Source organism: Penaeus chinensis, chromosome 39 (assembly GCF_019202785.1).
Source record: "Penaeus chinensis breed Huanghai No. 1 chromosome 39, ASM1920278v2, whole genome shotgun sequence".
NCBI classification, from domain to species: domain Eukaryota; kingdom Metazoa; phylum Arthropoda; class Malacostraca; order Decapoda; family Penaeidae; genus Penaeus; species Penaeus chinensis.
In genome coordinates, this window is record NC_061857.1 from 4,744,449 (window position 1) to 4,764,448 (window position 20,000).

General features: G+C 37.8%; 2 protein-coding genes across 2 annotated transcripts in view; both read left to right on the top strand.

The window, feature by feature from the left end:
• Window positions 1-10,436, top strand: part of LOC125046423 (sodium channel protein para-like) — a 183,163-nt gene extending 172,727 nt beyond the window's left edge. The window contains exon 29 of the mRNA XM_047644199.1: window positions 3,328-10,436. Within this exon, the coding sequence (XP_047500155.1) occupies window positions 3,328-4,415 (1,088 nt within the window). The 3' untranslated portion in view covers window positions 4,416-10,436. The remainder of the gene's footprint in view (window positions 1-3,327) is intronic.
• A 4,212-nt stretch (window positions 10,437-14,648) lies between these two features.
• LOC125046400 (sodium channel protein para-like) overlaps window positions 14,649-20,000 on the top strand; it is a 6,349-nt gene continuing 997 nt past the window's right edge. Inside the window, exon 1 of the mRNA XM_047644156.1 lies at window positions 14,649-20,000. This exon is cut by the window's right edge and continues 997 nt beyond it. Within this exon, the coding sequence (XP_047500112.1) occupies window positions 14,766-15,713 (948 nt within the window). The 5' untranslated portion in view covers window positions 14,649-14,765 and the 3' untranslated portion in view covers window positions 15,714-20,000.

Here is a 20,000-nt window from a genome sequence, read left to right on the forward strand (position 1 = left end):
CGTTGGCCTGAAAGCTAACGGCGTTTACGGTTTCAAAATTCCCGCCCGATGGTTTTAAAAAATAAATCCGTTACCATAGACTTAAAGAAAGAAGACAGTACGCAATATTTTTGTTTGTTCACGATTTTGCTGCTTTTTATATCAGTATTATTCATTTAGATCAGAAGTGTTGTACATTTCGATTTGAATTTTTAAAATTTTGGTGGTAGCGGGTACGTAACTAAAGAAAAAGTTTAATGGTTTAAATATATAATACATACACTAGAGATGCGTATTTAGAGACAGATATAGGTTGGGATATAGATAGACAAATATAGGTAGATAGATAAATACATAGATAGGATTGCTAGGTAGGTAGATAGATGGAAGGCAGATTCGGAATCCAAGTAATTTAAATGCTCCACATGACTAATAAATGTTTCGAAAGTTTACCGTGTATATATTTTAATTTCGCGCCATTTATCTTTCACATATGAATAAGATTATCCTTCATAAACAATTACTGGCTATAACTTGCGTTGCTGAAATGAATCCATACACCATAAATATCTTAATATGGAGTGTGTTTAATAGATTCATTGACTATATGGTAAACAGAAGAGCAGTGTCCGTTATGAAAAAAATCGTGATAATATCCTAACTTTATAATGTAACATTACAGAAAGAATTTTAAAACATGTATTAAAATGTATTAGAGTTTGCCCGTGTAGGTGCATTCGGCTTGGAAAGTAAATAAATGTAAAATAGTCAGTTACATGAGGCTGGGGTACCCTGAGTCAACCGGAAGTGATATCATGGTATAAAACTGACCACTTCGACAGTGATCCTTGAAGTATAATAACCTCATGCAGGCTCGAGAGATGATTTCTTGCTAATAACCAGTCGTCATGAACGGCTAACCTGACGGGGTATTGTTTATACAATTTTCTTTTCCGTTTTGTGTTCCTTTGTTTCCACTTTAAGAGTCTCTGGCCTGTTATGGCATCACACGGAAGATACACGCTATATTCATATGACGAAGAAGGAGACACATACTAAGACATGTGTTGAGTTCTGTTATTCGCACTTTCTTTTAAGTCGGTTATTCGCACCGTGTTACAGTGATGTTATACAGACTCAGCTGGGCTTTTCAAAATCCCTGGAGAGCCTACATCAAGGAAAGATACTCTATATATACCTATTTACCCATTAGTCTGTCTTGTTCTGCCTCTCTACCGATCTCTCTCTCTCTCTCTCTCTCTATCTATCTATCTATCTCTCTCTCTCTCTCTCTCTCTCTCTATCTATCGATCTATCTCTCTCTTTCTCTCTCTCTCTCTCTATATATATATATACATATATATATATATATCTTCCTCCTTTCTATTTCTCTTTTTACTCTCTCTCTCTCTCTATCTATCTATCTATCTATCTATCTATCTATCTATCTATCTCTTTTTCTCTCTCCCTCTCTCTCTTTCCAAATTGGATGCTCGGTGATTAGGCCTGTTCGAAGCAACTTTTCAGAAGTTGCTTCCTCTGCCGAGTCATGGCCATTATCCTAACACTATTATTTAACCGAACGAAATATCTGCACAAGTTTATATTCATATGAGTTATGTTTACTTTTCGGTCATATTCATATACTCTGGAACAATTTCTCTTGAAGTTCGTCTACAGAGAATAAAGCTGAAGTAGAAATGAAATTGAGTTGACCTGTTCCTCGCGTGGCACAGAGCATGATAAGATTTTAAGGGACTCGATCCCACCCACTGCGTATCGGAATATCTACGTTTGCTTGAGGGACGTACTTGATCATGCAGCTTCTTCTCATTATCAAACCGATTCTGCTAAGCGTATCTGTTCTGACTGCCTATCGCTTGCAACGAGACATGTGCACCATTGTATGTCTTCAGCGCATGAACATTGGAAAATGAAATTTTAAAAAATCGAAAAATTAAATCCACGTTTCTTCACGGCCTTCCTTCGCTGGCACGGCTCGGGACGCTTTTTTCCCTTCGGGTTTAGGCACTCTTAAGGCTGCGTTGATTTGGAGAGATAGACAAGAAGTGAAAAGACGGGTGTGGGTATATATACATATATGCTTCACTTATTAAAAATGTACATTTGTGTTCATATATATATATATAATATATATATGTATGCTTGTATGTATTTATGTATGTATACGTACTTCATCACCCCTACTGTATATATCAGTTTCGCTTACGAAAATCGCATTTCTGGTCTGCGCGTCACATCTTCAGCTGGAAAGCACACAAGCTGGCCCGATCAAGTTTGCTAAGCGACCTGCTATTTTTGCCTTCTGGAGCTCTCGACACTTTTTTTTTTTTTTTTTTATCTCATATATAACGAACAAAAAGAAACGCATTTGTTTTCTCTACACACATCGCAAAGCCCTATTCATAAAAACACAAACGCGTGACTTGCAACAACATCCAAAACAACAGAAAGAAGATCTGTCACCAAGTCAGGGAAATCTGCGCTCCTGCAAACCGAATTTCCATACAGCTCATTCCATTTCATTGATGACAGAGGATGTGGCATGAATGAGTGATGTTCTTCTCATACTTCGTAAGGTAACCGGGGATGTGAGTGATGCAATGCAGCGGAGCGATGCAATAATGCTTGTTGCCGTCACTGAAATCTATCGCATAATCTTGCATTGCTGGAAGGACGCGTGGAGGCCTGCAACATAGCTTTAAGTTTTCACGGTGATGTCTATTCTTTCGCAGATTCTCATGTTGCAAAGAGATTTTTCGGCGAAGATGTACTTGGCAAGAGAAAGCTGTGATGGCATTAGATTTTCTTCCAGTCTGGAGCATAGGTGTCTCTATCTATCTACCGATCTATAATCTGTCTATTAATATGTGTATCTTAATCTTCCCATGTTATTTTCTCTTTGTGAATCTAGCTCTTTCTCTTTGTAACTATCTGTCTGTCTCTCTCTCTCTTCTCTCTCTCTCTCTCTCTCTCTATATATATATATATATATATATATATATATATCCTGATCTCAATCTCTCCCTCTTACTCTCTGTACCCCTATATTTCTGTCTCTCTTTATGCCATCCTATTTGTCAATCTCTCTCTCTCTCTCTCTCCAAGAGAAGTTAGGCCAGCGTAAGCTTCTGTCTTTTAGGTGACCTCTCGGGTTCTGAGACGAAATAGAAAGAATAACTTTGCTTTCAGAACTTCCACTGGATATTCAAATTTAGTTTGCCGAGTGTATTTATTGCCCAGCAGTTTATGTGTATTTTGACATCTTTTATCCCCAGGTGCAGTAACCATCAAGACAGCTGATTTCTAACCTCCATTTCCGAACAGGCCTGGTGCTGAAGGACATTATCGAGAAGTACTTCGTTTCCCCGACATTGCTTCGAGTGGTTCGCGTGGCGAAGGTGGGGCGAGTCCTGCGTCTGGTAAAGGGAGCCAAGGGTATCAGGACGCTCCTCTTCGCCTTAGCCATGTCCTTGCCCGCGCTCTTCAACATCTGTCTGCTGCTTTTCCTCGTTATGTTCATCTTTGCAATCTTCGGCATGTCATTCTTCATGAACGTCAAACACACTGGGGCCTTGGACTCTGTTTACAACTTCGAGACGTTCTTCCAGTCTTTCATTTTGCTGTTCCAAATGATGACGTCAGCTGGGTGGGATGGTGTACTTTCTGGCATTATCAATGAGAGGGACTGCCGGCAGCCTGATCCGGAGACCGGCGATCCTGGTAACTGTGGTAGTCAACCCATTGGTATCGCTTACCTAATGGCCTACCTGGTAATGACCTTCCTCATCATTATCAACATGTACATCGCTGTCATCCTCGAGAATTACTCCCAGGCAACAGAAGATGTGGAAGAAGGTCTCACCGACGATGACTACGATATGTACTATGAGATCTGGCAGCAGTTCGATCCCAAAGGCACACAGTTTATCGAATTCTCTGCTCTCTCTGACTTCATGGATGTACTAGAGCCTCCCCTTCAGATTCACAAGCCAAACAAGTACAAAATCGTGTCAATGGATATCCCCATTTGCAAAGGAGACCTTGTATTCTGCGTTGATATCCTTGATGCATTGACTAAGGACTTCTTCGCTCGTAAAGGTAATCCAATTGAAGACTCTGGCGATATGGGTGAAGTAGGACCTCCTACAGACAGGCCTGGTTACGAACCAGTGTCCTCAACGCTATGGCGTCAACGTGAAGAATACTGCGCTCGACTAATACAACAAGCGTGGCGCAAACACCGACAGCATAAGGATTTTTCTTCGCTATCTGGAACAGATTCCCAAGAAGATATCAAGCAAGCAGATACCGCCGTCCTGGTGGAAAGTGATGGATATATAACAAAAAACGGCCATAAGGTGGTGATTCACTCGCGATCACCATCGTTGACGTCACGGTCCACAGATGTGTGACTGAAAAAGGCGAGTAAATAAGTTGTTGCTTTTTATCTACTAACAGGAGCCAGTTGTGAATAGTCTTGCTGGAAGGTGGCTGGGGTAACGGTCGCCTGCCAGGTGAAAAGGCTTGGCTAAATCCCACAAGGCTCTGGCATTAGCTATATTTAAATCCGCCATTAACGAACAGTTTACCTTTTGGTGTTGGCGGTTGGACCACTCTTGCTCGGGAACACTTCACTCCTAATGCCTTGTTGTTTAAGTTTACAGTCCAACTGTCCTCATCAGCTTCCCGATCTTCGAGTGCCGCGCCCTCTGTGCAGATATTACTGGCCTAAGTGATTCACTATATGTTTATTTTTGTATTTAATATTCTGAATGATTATTAGGCCCTTAGTTACCCGTCTTGGTACTGCTGCTGGGTTCAAGCGAGGCTGGGTGCGCCTGCTCTTCACGACTATCACTCTTAGTTGGCGCGGAGGTGACACGAAGCCTGATGACACTGCCACCCATGGCCGCCCACACACGCCCACGCTCACAGTATTGTTAACACCCGGTGTATGAAGCACCGACAACACCACATCCCATCCCCGAGGACGGCCAGGGTGTGCACCAGACCGAGGCAGCAGTAAAACAAACGGAAAAGTGGGAAGAAACAATTCAGCGCCATGAGGGGGTTGTGTCATGGAGTGACTGTGTACATACGTTGCGCAGGCGGGCGGAGTGGTGCTTAGTGTTCCTACGTGACATGGAAAGGGCTCGTAGAATGCGCATATTCCATCGGCAACAATATGAGTTCTCAGCAAGTATTAGAAAAATAAAACACCAACAGCATAATTCAAACCATACTCAACAGTGTGATACACAATGCCTTTATATAAGTGCAAGCCGTGCATAATGTAAATAGCATGGAGGAACTTGTATTGTAAATGAGTCTTAAGATCGCGCCACCCAGCCCTAACCTCCATCCTGCTACCTAACCCCACCCATTGTTTTCCAATCCTACACATCCCTCTCCCGCATCCTTCCCTTTGTTAATCACCTTTTTTATCTTCCTTTTCCTCCCATCACCATGATAGTGTATCGAAAGGAACCCTCTCAATAAGGTTATCCATTCTGGTTGCTCAGCGTCTTGTTTGCTATCGTCTCTACCTCTTCCTCGTGGTTTTTAAAGGATATGTGACAGTATTCCTGCAAAACTTGATCCTGCACTTTCTGAAGCACAATCAATGCTGTTTGTTGACTATTTTATTATTGTGCATGTCCATACGTTCATTAACTTCCCCGACGCTTGGACATAGCCATTCATATGTTCTGTACTATGAGTGTATGTTCACAGGCAATAATTTGATGATTTTGAACATATTTTTTTTCTCAGTCGTAACCTCAGCATTTTCATTGTCAGTACATGGTTGTTGAGTGAATGTTTATGTCAACTTCCCTACGCCTGCTGTTCTTTTGAGGAGTGTGAGTAGCATATTTACATTCCCTCGAGGGAATCGTGTTGGTGATGTTGGTGCTGCGTGTCTCCTTCTTCCCCATGCGGAGGCTCTGGCGAATGGCGTCACCTAATGCGAAATCGCAGCATTGCTCAAAATTTCTCATCTACTTTTTTCAGTGCCTTGTTTGAAAGTGTCAGTCGATACAGATGTTGGAGTGCTTACTAACTGTAACAGCACTTTTCCTCTCTTTTAAGTCGATGGTTAAAGTAAATTTGACTATCGACGGTATCGTGGCGCTAAAAGATACAGAACAATCAGCATGATGATCTTATTGGAAAACTATATGGCAATAAAGTTGAGAACTGAAACTCGAGGAAGAGGTAAGAGGTCAACAGACAGACACGGTGCTGGTCTGAGGGCGGCGAGGGACGTTCTTCCCTGAGAGCGGTGAGCAGTACCCGCTGCGTCCTCTTCCCCCCCTGTGACGTGGTATAACTCCGCCCCTCTCGCCTGCCGTGCCGCATTCACAAGTCCTGTAGCCTGTGGTTGTTGATCTTATGATGGGTGTCAGGCTTCATATCCCCAGTGTCTGTACCTTGGGTTGGAAAAAAATCTCAGCATCTGCATTAATTCAGCAGATAATTTCTTAATAGCCTAACCCTTCGATACACATCGTAACTATGTAAAATAAGGGTATTGTTGAAAATTTTACTATGAACCTTTTCAAGTGATTGGTTATTAATTGGATTGTATTCTATGCCATGATAATACTCCAGGCTTGACTGTGCTGGCGCGAGTGGGCATGGTGCCACTATGGCAGCCAATCAACGAGCGACTCTGTTTCCCTCCAGGGCGGCACGCCGCCCCTTGTTTGTAGTAGGTGATGGTAGGTCAGTGCAGGCCCCTGAGGGCCTCGCTCTCAGTGTATTGTCCACCGCTACACCGCTCGGCCATCACACGGCACTCTGCCCTCTCGACCATACAACAACGGCTTGTAACTGCAGACACTAACTTTTAAGAGACAGTGCTGTGAAACTCCTTCAGATTTGTACATCTCTTTGTTTGCAACATGGAGTGCCCCACCGGAGCTCACGGCTCTCCACACCTCATCCATATTCTACACTAAATTATTCTGCCGTTGTCGATGGGGCACTCGCAAGCACTCGGTTATCATTCCTTTGGTTAATATCCACTTGTGATACCAATTATGTAATATTCAAACTGTTATATTCTTGATATACAAATTTGTTTTCTATTCTCAAGTTTGCAATGAGATGTAATAGTTTAAAGCTACGCCCTTTTGTAAGTTAACCCGCGGAGAGCAAGGGAGACTCGCAGAGGTGGCGGCACCTGCTACACCTCTTCCCCACGTGTAGTAGGTCTGTCATCTGGAGAACTTTGGTCCGGATGATGTGTATAGGCACGAACAATGCGCTTTTTTTAAGTCTATCAGTTTTTATTTTTTTACTCCCTTGCCTTCTGCATTAACAAGTGTGTGACAACGACAAGGCTATTTACTTCAAGCTTGCGTCAAATTATGTGGTTTGCGGAGATTACACGAACGACAGCGAATGAGTTGCCCGAACTCACTCACGACGTCGCCAGGACGGTGTTCTACCATGGTGTTCCGGTTCCATGAAGCTACTGCTGTCGTGTGGCTGTGGAGATGCACGTTAGATGACAACCGAGAGAACGCGGGCGTTGATGGCTGCATAAACTGAAATTACCAAATACATGGAATCTGTGGCGCTTTGGTATTTGTAGATAGTTAAGTTGATCACTGACTCGAAGGAGACAGATGAAATAAACCAAAAAGAGATATCTCTTGATCCATGGGAATATACCGACTAATAAACTGTGCCCTTGAAGATCAGTCAAAAAGAAGGAACAGATGATGGTCCATGTGCAAAAATTGCAAGGAGAATCACCAACAGAACACGAAGATTCCCCAAGAATACAGAAGGCGGTGAGAAAATCCAACCACGAGCGAGACGCACTGAGGACCTCTTAACACCACTTCGGCAGTGACCTCTCTCACTCCTTCCTTGGAGTATTCATTCGTGCCAGGGACATGGGCAAACGAGAGACCAAAACAAATGTACTCTTGTTGATTTCGATGCTCATGTTGGCTGATATTGTATTGGCCACCATCGTCAGTGTCAGCCGGACTGCTGTAGCTCTGTTATGAATCGCCAATCACTAGTTGACTGTATGCTTCGTCAATCTTTCAAAATACTTACGACTGAGTCCACTAAAAATAAAAAAAGGATGTCAAGTTTAGTTTACAAAACACCACGCCAAGGAAGCTTTGATGATGGGAGGCACCGTCTCTTGGAGCGGAGATTGCTAGATGCTTGTACTAGTACCCTGCACAACACTCACTCAGCGCGTTATTATGAAAATTAAGCTCTGGAAGTTTTCTTTATCCAAAAACTTTAAGAATCATTGTAGCTTGCTTAGAAATTGCAAACAAAAATGTATCATGATGTTCTTCACATACTCTCAACAATGTACCAACGATCATCCTGTGTGAGAACTTGGTGTTGTAGCCCGGTGGCTGGCATGTAAAGTATGCTGATGTAAATGTGCGACATGTCATGTATACTGATGTGCACCTCCTGACATACCAGACATACTGATGTGTAGTTACTAACATATTAGTTACACTGTTGTGCTGATGCAGACATACCAAACACATTGTGTAGTTAACATACTGGATACACGGTAGAGACGGTTATATTAATGCACAGACAATGACATATCGGGGACACTGTTGTGTGATCATTAGCATACCAGTTGCCTTATTTAGTTGATAAATGCTAGTACTCCATGTTTCAGATTCAGAAACTAGAAGTTCGTATTTTTTATTTATAGTTACATAGTTGCACAGTAAGAAAACATTGCATATAGATCCACAAGTATAATGATGCCTATTCATTAAACAGCTGTGTAGTTATTCTAAAGGATGCCCCCGTGCAGCTATAGACATGCTAGTTGCACCAATGCGCAGTCACTATCATTATTAATTTTATGAATATTGGCATAACGTTATCTTCCTATGCAATGCTAATATTTTTTTTCACATTTAAATTTTTTTAATACATTGAATTATAATGCTATTTAGTAAGTCACACTGCTTCAAGTAAGACATAGTGGCATACCGAATACACGTTTCAGTAAAACACAAAAACGGCTTACATTTGTACATCTGCAGATCACAAAAAGTGAATTTTAACAGTAGTTAACTGGATCCTCAGTTGTATCGTTAGTAACAGGAACATATACTTCTTTTCATTTCTAGCTATATACACCCAAAGTCTGCTGTTCTGGTATTTTCGTTTAGCACACAAAGTGTACTGCCATGTTATACTAACACACATGGTGTGATATTCTGCTATGCTAACACATTGTGTGTCTTGTCTGCACACCATGTATACTGTTATGTTGTACTAACACAAGGTGCGTTGTTATGCTATGCTAACACATAAGCGTTTTGTCTGCACACCATGTGTACTGCTATGTTGTATAATTACATTAGGCTCATTGCCTTCATATTCCATTTTAAAAATGTGTTATATGGCTACAGTGCCACATCATGTGTATTTACTATGTTGTATTAACACACGAGGTGCGCTGCTGTGTTATATCAGTACATGGAATACATTTTTGCAATGCTCTCACTCGCTGCTTCGATGCCTTTCTTTGTCAGTTTTGAGAATTAATTGCCATATTATACCAGCAGAGGATTGCCTTGCTGACGTAGACTCCGATTTGACAGTCAAGCACGTGATCGATGCTATGGTATGGCAGTGCATCGGGATAACTTAAGTTCATCTCAGTTACTTGGCTCATGTCATGTTTTATCTCATGTTATGGGGGTTTCGATATGTTGTTCCTTAGTAGTTCTGGTTTCTTATCCAAGTTTTTGTTTTGTTTTTGTATTTTTTCCGAATCTCATTTTGTATTCTATATTCGTTGTATTGTTCTACGTACTGTTTAACATGACAGGGAACCCCGGTGTTAGGTGATGGCTACAGAGAAAGGAAAAAAAAATAATTATATATATCCGTGGGGATGTAGTTACAAGGTATAATGCTGTGTAGTATCTATCACAACAGGTATGCTAATAAACTATATTTTCATGGTCCCTCCAACGCAAAATTATTCGAAAGCCTGCGGGAGTGTACATTGTTTGGCATTCGTCTACGTTCATCATAGCATTCATTAAATGAGGACAAATCTATGTTGATGTGAGAGCGGAAAGGGTCTCATTTCAAGGAATAATGAATAACCTTTTGTCACTGCTCGTTAGGAATGTTGACCATGTATGTTCCCGCAGCAGTGCATGCGGCGCGCTTGCTAGACTGACCAGGAGAACCCGACCACTCTGTTATGGTCTCCGCAAACACATGCCTGCCGTTGGTAGCCAAGTGGTATACTACTAATAACCCTAATAAACAAATGGCATTACTTTCATTCTACATTCAGCCTTTTTGCTTGCACTTTGTATAATGTTTTGAATTTCACAGTTTGTACCATATTATCTGTAAATAATACGTCATCGAATAAATTTTTGATAATTTACCACGAAGAAAAAGAAGAGTTTTATTTCCTTCGCATTCGGCAATATTCACGTTTTAACACAAATGTGCTGCACTTCAACACAAAGGCAATACACATTCACAGTTCGCTGTCTCAGTATACAGTACAAACATACTTTGAATGTTTGCGAGATCTGAAAAGATCTCAATGGATATTTAGTTTTGGAAACAAACAACTGCAAAGCATGTATGTGCGTGTGCATTATATATACATATTATTTGTATGTGTTTATGTACATATGTGGTATTCGTAAATATGAATATGTATATGTATATATATTAAAACATATATACGTATGTAAATGTTATGTATGAATCTGACTATCTGTTGAAAGTACAAATATATGCAAACATTAACGGCACAATGTTAGGAGAAAAAACAACATAGATAAAAAAACAAACAAACCAAACACCGTAAATTAAGAATACCACAAACCACGATACACAAAAGGGAAAAAAAACACGAAAATAACCAGCAGTTCAGCGACCGTCGATTTCTCCCAAACACACGTAAAAGGCTTTCAGTGTGTGTAGTAGTTGTTGGCGGTGAGTACGGCCTCTTTAAAAAGACCATCTGTGTGTTACTGTAATGTTGAGTAATTCTCATGTACATCTGTTCGCACAAGACTCTTTACGATGTACGTGTTGCATGGTTCATTAAAGGTAGAAAGGTAATTGCTATGTGCATGCGTTTATTTAAAAATATGTCTTGCGGTATGGATACTTTCGCGACATTTAGAAATAAGATTTTTTTTTTTCCACATGTACAGGTAAGGCGTGGTTTACTAATTGCTTGGCCTGTTTGAGGGCATTCTTTTTTTTTTTTCTTTTCTTTTCTTTTTCGACGATGATCTTTTTTTTTTACGTTCGGAAGTGTATATTTGCTTGTTTGGAAGCCAGATCGCGGTGCTCTTTCGTTCTTGTGTGAGAGTGTGTACAGATATTCCTATTTATATGCCTTTACTTACGTATGTAAGTACATATATCCATACAAACATAAATACAAACAGAAAAACACACACACACACACACACACACACACACACACACACACACACACACACACACACGTACATCATATATATAAATATATATATGTATGTATTTATATATATGTATGTATTTATATATATGTATATATACATATATATACATATATATACATATATATACATATATATACATATATATACATATATATACATATATATACATATATATACATATATATACATATATATACATATATATACATATATATACATATATATACATATATATACATATATATACATATATATACATATATATACATATATATACATATATATACATATATATACATATATATACATATATATACATATATATACATATATATACATATATATACATATATATACATATATATACATATATATACATATATATACATATATATACATATATATACATATATATACATATATATACATATATATACATATATATACATATATATACATATATATACATATATATACATATATATACATATATATACATATATATACATATATATACATATATATACATATATATACATATATATACATATATATACATATATATACATATATATACATATATATACATATATATACATATATATACATATATATACATATATATACATATATATACATATATATACATATATATACATATATATACATATATATACATATATATACATATATATACATATATATACATATATATACATATATATACATATATATACATATATATACATATATATACATATATATACATATATATACATATATATACATATATATACATATATATACATATATATACATATATATACATATATATACATATATATACATATATATACATATATATACATATATATACATATATATACATATATATACATATATATACATATATATACATATATATACATATATATACATATATATACATATATATACATATATATACATATATATACATATATATACATATATATACATATATATACATATATATACATATATATACATATATATACATATATATACATATATATACATATATATACATATATATACATATATATACATATATATACATATATATACATATATATACATATATATACATATATATACATATATATACATATATATACATATATATACATATATATACATATATATACATATATATACATATATATACATATATATACATATATATACATATATATACATATATATACATATATATACATATATATACATATATATACATATATATACATATATATACATATATATACATATATATACATATATATACATATATATACATATATATACATATATATACATATATATACATATATATACATATATATACATATATATACATATATATACATATATATACATATATATACATATATATACATATATATACATATATATACATATATATACATATATATACATATATATACATATATATACATATATATACATATATATACATATATATACATATATATACATATATATACATATATATACATATATATACATATATATACATATATATACATATATATACATATATATACATATATATACATATATATACATATATATACATATATATACATATATATACATATATATACATATATATACATATATATACATATATATACATATATATACATATATATACATATATATACATATATATACATATATATACATATATATACATATATATACATATATATACATATATATACATATATATACATATATATACATATATATACATATATATACATATATATACATATATATACATATATATACATATATATACATATATATACATATATATACATATATATACATATATATACATATATATACATATATATACATATATATACATATATATACATATATATACATATATATACATATATATACATATATATACATATATATACATATATATACATATATATACATATATATACATATATATACATATATATACATATATATACATATATATACATATATATACATATATATACATATATATACATATATATACATATATATACATATATATACATATATATACATATATATACATATATATACATATATATACATATATATACATATATATACATATATATACATATATATACATATATATACATATATATACATATATATACATATATATACATATATATACATATATATACATATATATACATATATATACATATATATACATATATATACATATATATACATATATATACATATATATACATATATATACATATATATACATATATATACATATATATACATATATATACATATATATACATATATATACATATATATACATATATATACATATATATACATATATATACATATATATACATATATATACATATATATACATATATATACATATATATACATATATATACATATATATACATATATATACATATATATACATATATATACATATATATACATATATATACATATATATACATATATATACATATATATACATATATATACATATATATACATATATATACATATATATACATATATATACATATATATACATATATATACATATATATACATATATATACATATATATACATATATATACATATATATACATATATATACATATATATACATATATATACATATATATACATATATATACATATATATACATATATATACATATATATACATATATATACATATATATACATATATATACATATATATACATATATATACATATATATACATATATATACATATATATACATATATATACATATATATACATATATATACATATATATACATATATATACATATATATACATATATATACATATATATACATATATATACATATATATACATATATATACATATATATACATATATATACATATATATACATATATATACATATATATACATATATATACATATATATACATATATATACATATATATACATATATATACATATATATACATATATATACATATATATACATATATATACATATATATACATATATATACATATATATACATATAGAACGCTACTTCGTGTCCCCGACGTTGCTTCGAGTGGTGCGCGTGGCGAAGGTGGGGCGAGTCCTGCGTCTAGTGAAGGGAGCCAAGGGCATCCGAACGCTCCTCTTCGCCTTAGCCATGTCCTTGCCCGCGCTCTTTAACATCTGTCTGCTGCTCTTCTTGGTTGTATTTATCTTTGCAATCTTCGGCATGTCATTCTTCATGAACGTCAAACACACTGGGACCTTGGACTCTGTTTACAACTTCGAGACGTTCTTCCAGTCTTTCATTTTGCTGTTCCAAATGATGACGTCAGCTGGGTGGGATGGTGTACTTTCTGGCATTATCAATGAGAGGGACTGCCGGCAGCCTGATCCGGAGACCGGCGATCCTGGTAACTGCGGTAACCAAGCCATCGGTATAGCCTACCTAATGGCTTACCTGGTAATGACCTTCCTCATCATTATTAACATGTACATCGCTGTCATCCTCGAAAATTACTCCCAGGCAACAGAAGACGTGGAAGAAGGTCTCACGGACGATGACTACGATATGTACTATGAGATCTGGCAGCAGTTCGATCCTAAAGGCACACAGTTTATCGAATTCTCCACTCTCTCAGAATTTTTGGACGTGTTAGAGCCTCCTCTTCAGATTCACAAGCCAAACAAGTACAAAATCGTGTCAATGGATATCCCCATTTGCAAAGGAGACCTTGTATTCTGCGTTGATATCCTTGATGCATTGACTAAGGACTTCTTCGCTCGTAAAGGAAACCCAATTGAAGACTCTGGGGATATAGGTGAAGTAGCACCTCCTACAGACAGGCCTGGTTACGAACCAGTGTCCTCAACGCTATGGCGTCAACGTGAAGAATACTGCGCTCGACTAATACAACAAGCGTGGCGCAAACACCGGCAGCATAAAGACCTCTCCTCACTCTCGGGAGCTGATTCCCAAGAAGACTTCAAGCAAGCAGATACCGCCGTCCTGGTGGAAAGTGATGGATATATAACAAAAAACGGCCATAAGGTGGTGATTCACTCGCGATCACCATCGTTGACGTCAAGGTCCACAGATGTGTGACTGAAAAAGGCGAGTAAATAAGTTGTTGCTTTTTATCTACTAACAGGAGCCAGTTGTGAATAGCCTTGCTGGAAGGTGGCTGGGGTAACGGTCGCCTGCCAGGTGAAAAGGCTTGGCTAAAGTTGTTGCTTTTTATCTACTAAAAGGAGCCAGTTGTGAAGAGCTTTATTGAAAGGCGATTGGCACACAGTCGTTTGCTAAGTGAAAAAGCTCGACTAGAGGTCCCACAAGGCTCTGATATTAAATATATATCTACTAATAGGAGCCAGTTGTGAAGAGCTTTATTGAAAGGCGATTGGCACACAGTCGTTTGCTTAGTGAAAAAGCTCGACTCGAGGTCCCACAAGGCTCTGATATTAAATATATGTAAATCCGCCGTTAACGAACAGTTAACCTCGTTGGTGTTGGCGGTTGGACCACTCTTGCTCGGGAACACTTCACTCCTAATGCCTTGTTGTTTAAGTTTACAGTCCAACTGTCCTCATCAGCTTCCCGATCTTCGAGTGCCGCACCCTCTGTGCAGATATTACTGGCCTAAGTGATTCACTATATGTTTATTTTTGTATTTAACATTCTGAATGATTATTAGGCCCTTAGTTACCCGTCTTGGTACTGCTGCTGGGTTCAAGCGAGACTGGGAAACAGTCTTCGCGACTCTCACTCGTAGCTGGCGCGGAGGTGACGAGAAGCCTGATGACACTGCCACCCATGGCCGCCCACACACGCCCACGCTCACAGTATTGTTAACACCCGGTGTATGAAGCACCGACAACACCACATCCCATCCCCGAGGACGGCCAGGGTGTGCACCAGACCGAGGCAGCAGATGAGAAAGAAGTGGAGTTGTGGGTGGAAAGCCATGCAGCGCCATGAGGGGGTTTCATCACAGAGGAAACTGTGTACATAGTGCAGGGGGGCGGAGTGGTGCTCACTGAACCTACGTGATATGGAAAATACCCTGGACATGTGCATTTTCCACCAGCAGAAGGACATGTTCTTGACAAGTATTAGAGAATCTTCGAACTGCATAATTAACCAAGTTCATGAACTGTGTGATACACAATGCCTTTACAGGAGTGCATAATGTAAATAACGGGTGCACAGTATGGTAGAATCTGTTCGTTAGGCGTCTTCATGGACAACCAGCCACCCGTCCTCCCCAGTCCTCATCCTCTGCTCTTTCTCCTTCAACTCTTCCTTCACCTTGGCGCTCTGGTCTGTCCTTCAATCTCATCACACTCAGCCTCCCATTCCATCCGTTACTTCTTTTATAAATCAGCATGCAACTTTGCCCATTCTTTGCATCATTGCCCATCCCTTTGTTTCAGCATTCATTTACCCTTTTTTCTTCGCTTGACTCTTCCTTTGTACGTGGAAGGCACTGCATGAACGGCCTGCACTGAGCCAATTCCCCTGGCGCAGTGCAGTCGGACCCTTCAGTGACCCAGTGACTGGCATGCCTCTCTTAGGTTAGGCTGAGATCACGGGCTCAATCACAGGCTGCGGGATTGGGCGAAGAAGGAGCAATACTCAGTTCTAGGGAAAGCCTGCTTCAATAACTTTGTTAAATAAGGCAGAATGGGTGATTATCTGTCCTCTGGGGGACGCAGCTTATTAACAAATGTAGTGTTGCTACAATTATCATCATTGATATTGTTATTATAATTTTTATTTATATCATCATTATTATTATTCATACTATTATTAATATTATGATTATGCATCCGAAAATCTTTATTATCTAGACTACGACCCCTTAGACTTCCTGTATTTCGACTCACTTGATTCTCCATCAACATAATTGCTCTTTTGCGTTTGTACGTTGACCTTATCGCTGCCACCTTCACCAGTGCCTCGAGGGAGCCGCGAGGGTGATACCGGTGCCAGGCGTCTCTCTCTTCCCCAAGCAGAGGCGCCGGCTGGAGGTTTTCTCCTTCGCCCGCCCCTCTTTCCACCCCCCTTGTAAGACTGACGGATGAACAGACTCATGGGACTTAGTTCTTGAAAGATTAGTGGACTTATGGACTTGTTCAGCTCCCCAGCTTTAGACTTGCAGCAGGTTGGTAATAAGGTTTTCAACTTCATCGCGCTTTTTTTATACTTTCTTTCTTTTTCTATGTACATCCCGCCCCCTCCTCCCGTTTTCCTTTTCTTTATCTTTTACTCCTGTATCCCCTGTCCTAGTTCCTTATCTTCTTCCATTCCTGTATTCCGAAACTTATCTACAGTTAAGGATGCCGTGTTGGCGAGTTATTTTTGCATTGTTGCGTCATTTATTCATTAGTTGTCATAGAGATTTTAGTAGATCACGTTTCAGATGCAATATCTTGTGTTAGGAAAAAAGAAGCATTGCTTATTGACTACGTAAGATAAACTGATATTGATACACCATTCTGTGCATGATAGGCGAATAAATATATGTATATTAAAGTATGTATTTAAGAATTTAATGTTGGCCATAAATTAGAAACTCAATTCAGCTGCACGGAAAAACGTGAGATGAATATACAGAGGTGTACAGCGTGCTGCGGCGGGGAAAGATCCACCAGGAGTGCGGGCGAGCCAGGGCCGGGCGAGTCCTCTTCCCCCGCGGTGACGCCGCCTGGCTCCCCGCGCCTCCCGCTCCGCCCCGCCCCCCGCCGCCCCTCCACGCCACCTGCCGCCTCCACCAAGCACCACCACTGGCGTTTGGACATCTCCAGCTGATCGCTAGTGCTTCTACCACTCTGTTCCTACCTCTCGTCTTCATGATTGAATATTTGTTCATTCTTCTCAAAAGTCACAGTTTATTATCAGGTATAACTAAAATTGCTGAAAATCTTATCTCCTGAGGAGTTACACTTAGAATTTAGCTCTTAAGAATTTTCTCTCATATTAGTACTCCAGGCTTGACTGTGCTGGCGCGAGTGGGCATGGTGCCACTATGGCAGCCAATCAACGAGCGACTCTGTTTCCCTCCAGGGCGGCACGCCGCCCCTTGTTTGTAGTAGGTGATGGTAGGTCAGTGCAGGCCCCTGAGGGCCTCGCTCTCAGTGTATTGTCCACCGCTACACCGCTCGGCCATCACACGGCACTCTGCCCTCTCGACCATACAACAACGGCTTGTAACTGCAGACACTAACTTTTAAGAGACAGTGCTGTGAAACTCCTTCAGATTTGTACATCTCTTTGTTTGCAACATGGAGTGCCCCACCGGAGCTCACGGCTCTCCACACCTCATCCATATTCTACACTAAATTATTCTGCCGTTGTCGATGGGGCACTCGCAAGCACTCGGTTATCATTCCTTTGGTTAATATCCACTTGTGAAACCAATTATGTAATATTCAAACTGTTATATTCTTGATAAACAAATTTGTTTTCTATTCTCAAGTTTGCAATGAGATGTAATAGTTTAAAGCTACGCCCTTTTGTAAGTTAACCCGCGGAGAGCAAGGGAGACTCGCAGAGGTGGCGGCACCTGCTAAACCTGTTCATACGTGTAGTAGGTCTGCCACCCGCAGTTCTCGCAAAGTAATGTAAAAGAGAGTAAAGATCAACGCAACGTCTTTACTTCCTCGAATCATTACGTGCAGCGTCGAGGTGAGGAACACTCCAGGCACCGTGTGACCGACTCACACACCGTCCCTCACGTACAGGCCGGTCAAGGCGTCGCGCTCAGGTGCCACGCTTCGACACTCACGGCTTGCTTCTGGGAGGCACTTGTGATAAACTCTGCGCATGCGTGATTAAATGCATACATACATACAGACATGTATATTCGTATGTATATGTATATATATACTTATACATGTGTGTGTGTATGTGCGTGTGTGTGTGTGTGTGTGTGTGTGTGTGTGTGTATGCGTGCGAGCATGTATGTCCGTGAGAGGCGATAGAAATTAAACAGATAAAGGAATAGACATATATTAAAGTAGTAAGTGTTCAGTTATCTCTGAAATATCCATACAGTCACCAAACCAGTTGGAGGGAAAGCAGAGAGAGTATTACCATATACTTCAGTGATTCAAATAATAAAAAAGAAAGACCGAAAATAGATAAAAAAAAAAGTTCTTGCCAGCCAGACACTCAAAAGGAACCCCCAAGCAGTGCCCTTCTCCCCCTCCCCCCTCCCTCCCTGGACCCGACCTCTTGGGCGCGAGAGGGGAAGCCAGGAGGACCGGGAACGCTGCTGGTTCGGCTCCTTGTTCATGTCGACCAGATGGCTCGTGCTGGTCACCACTGTCAGTGTCAGCTGGACTGTTGTCGCTGTGTTACGCATTGCCAATCACTAGTCGATTGTATGCT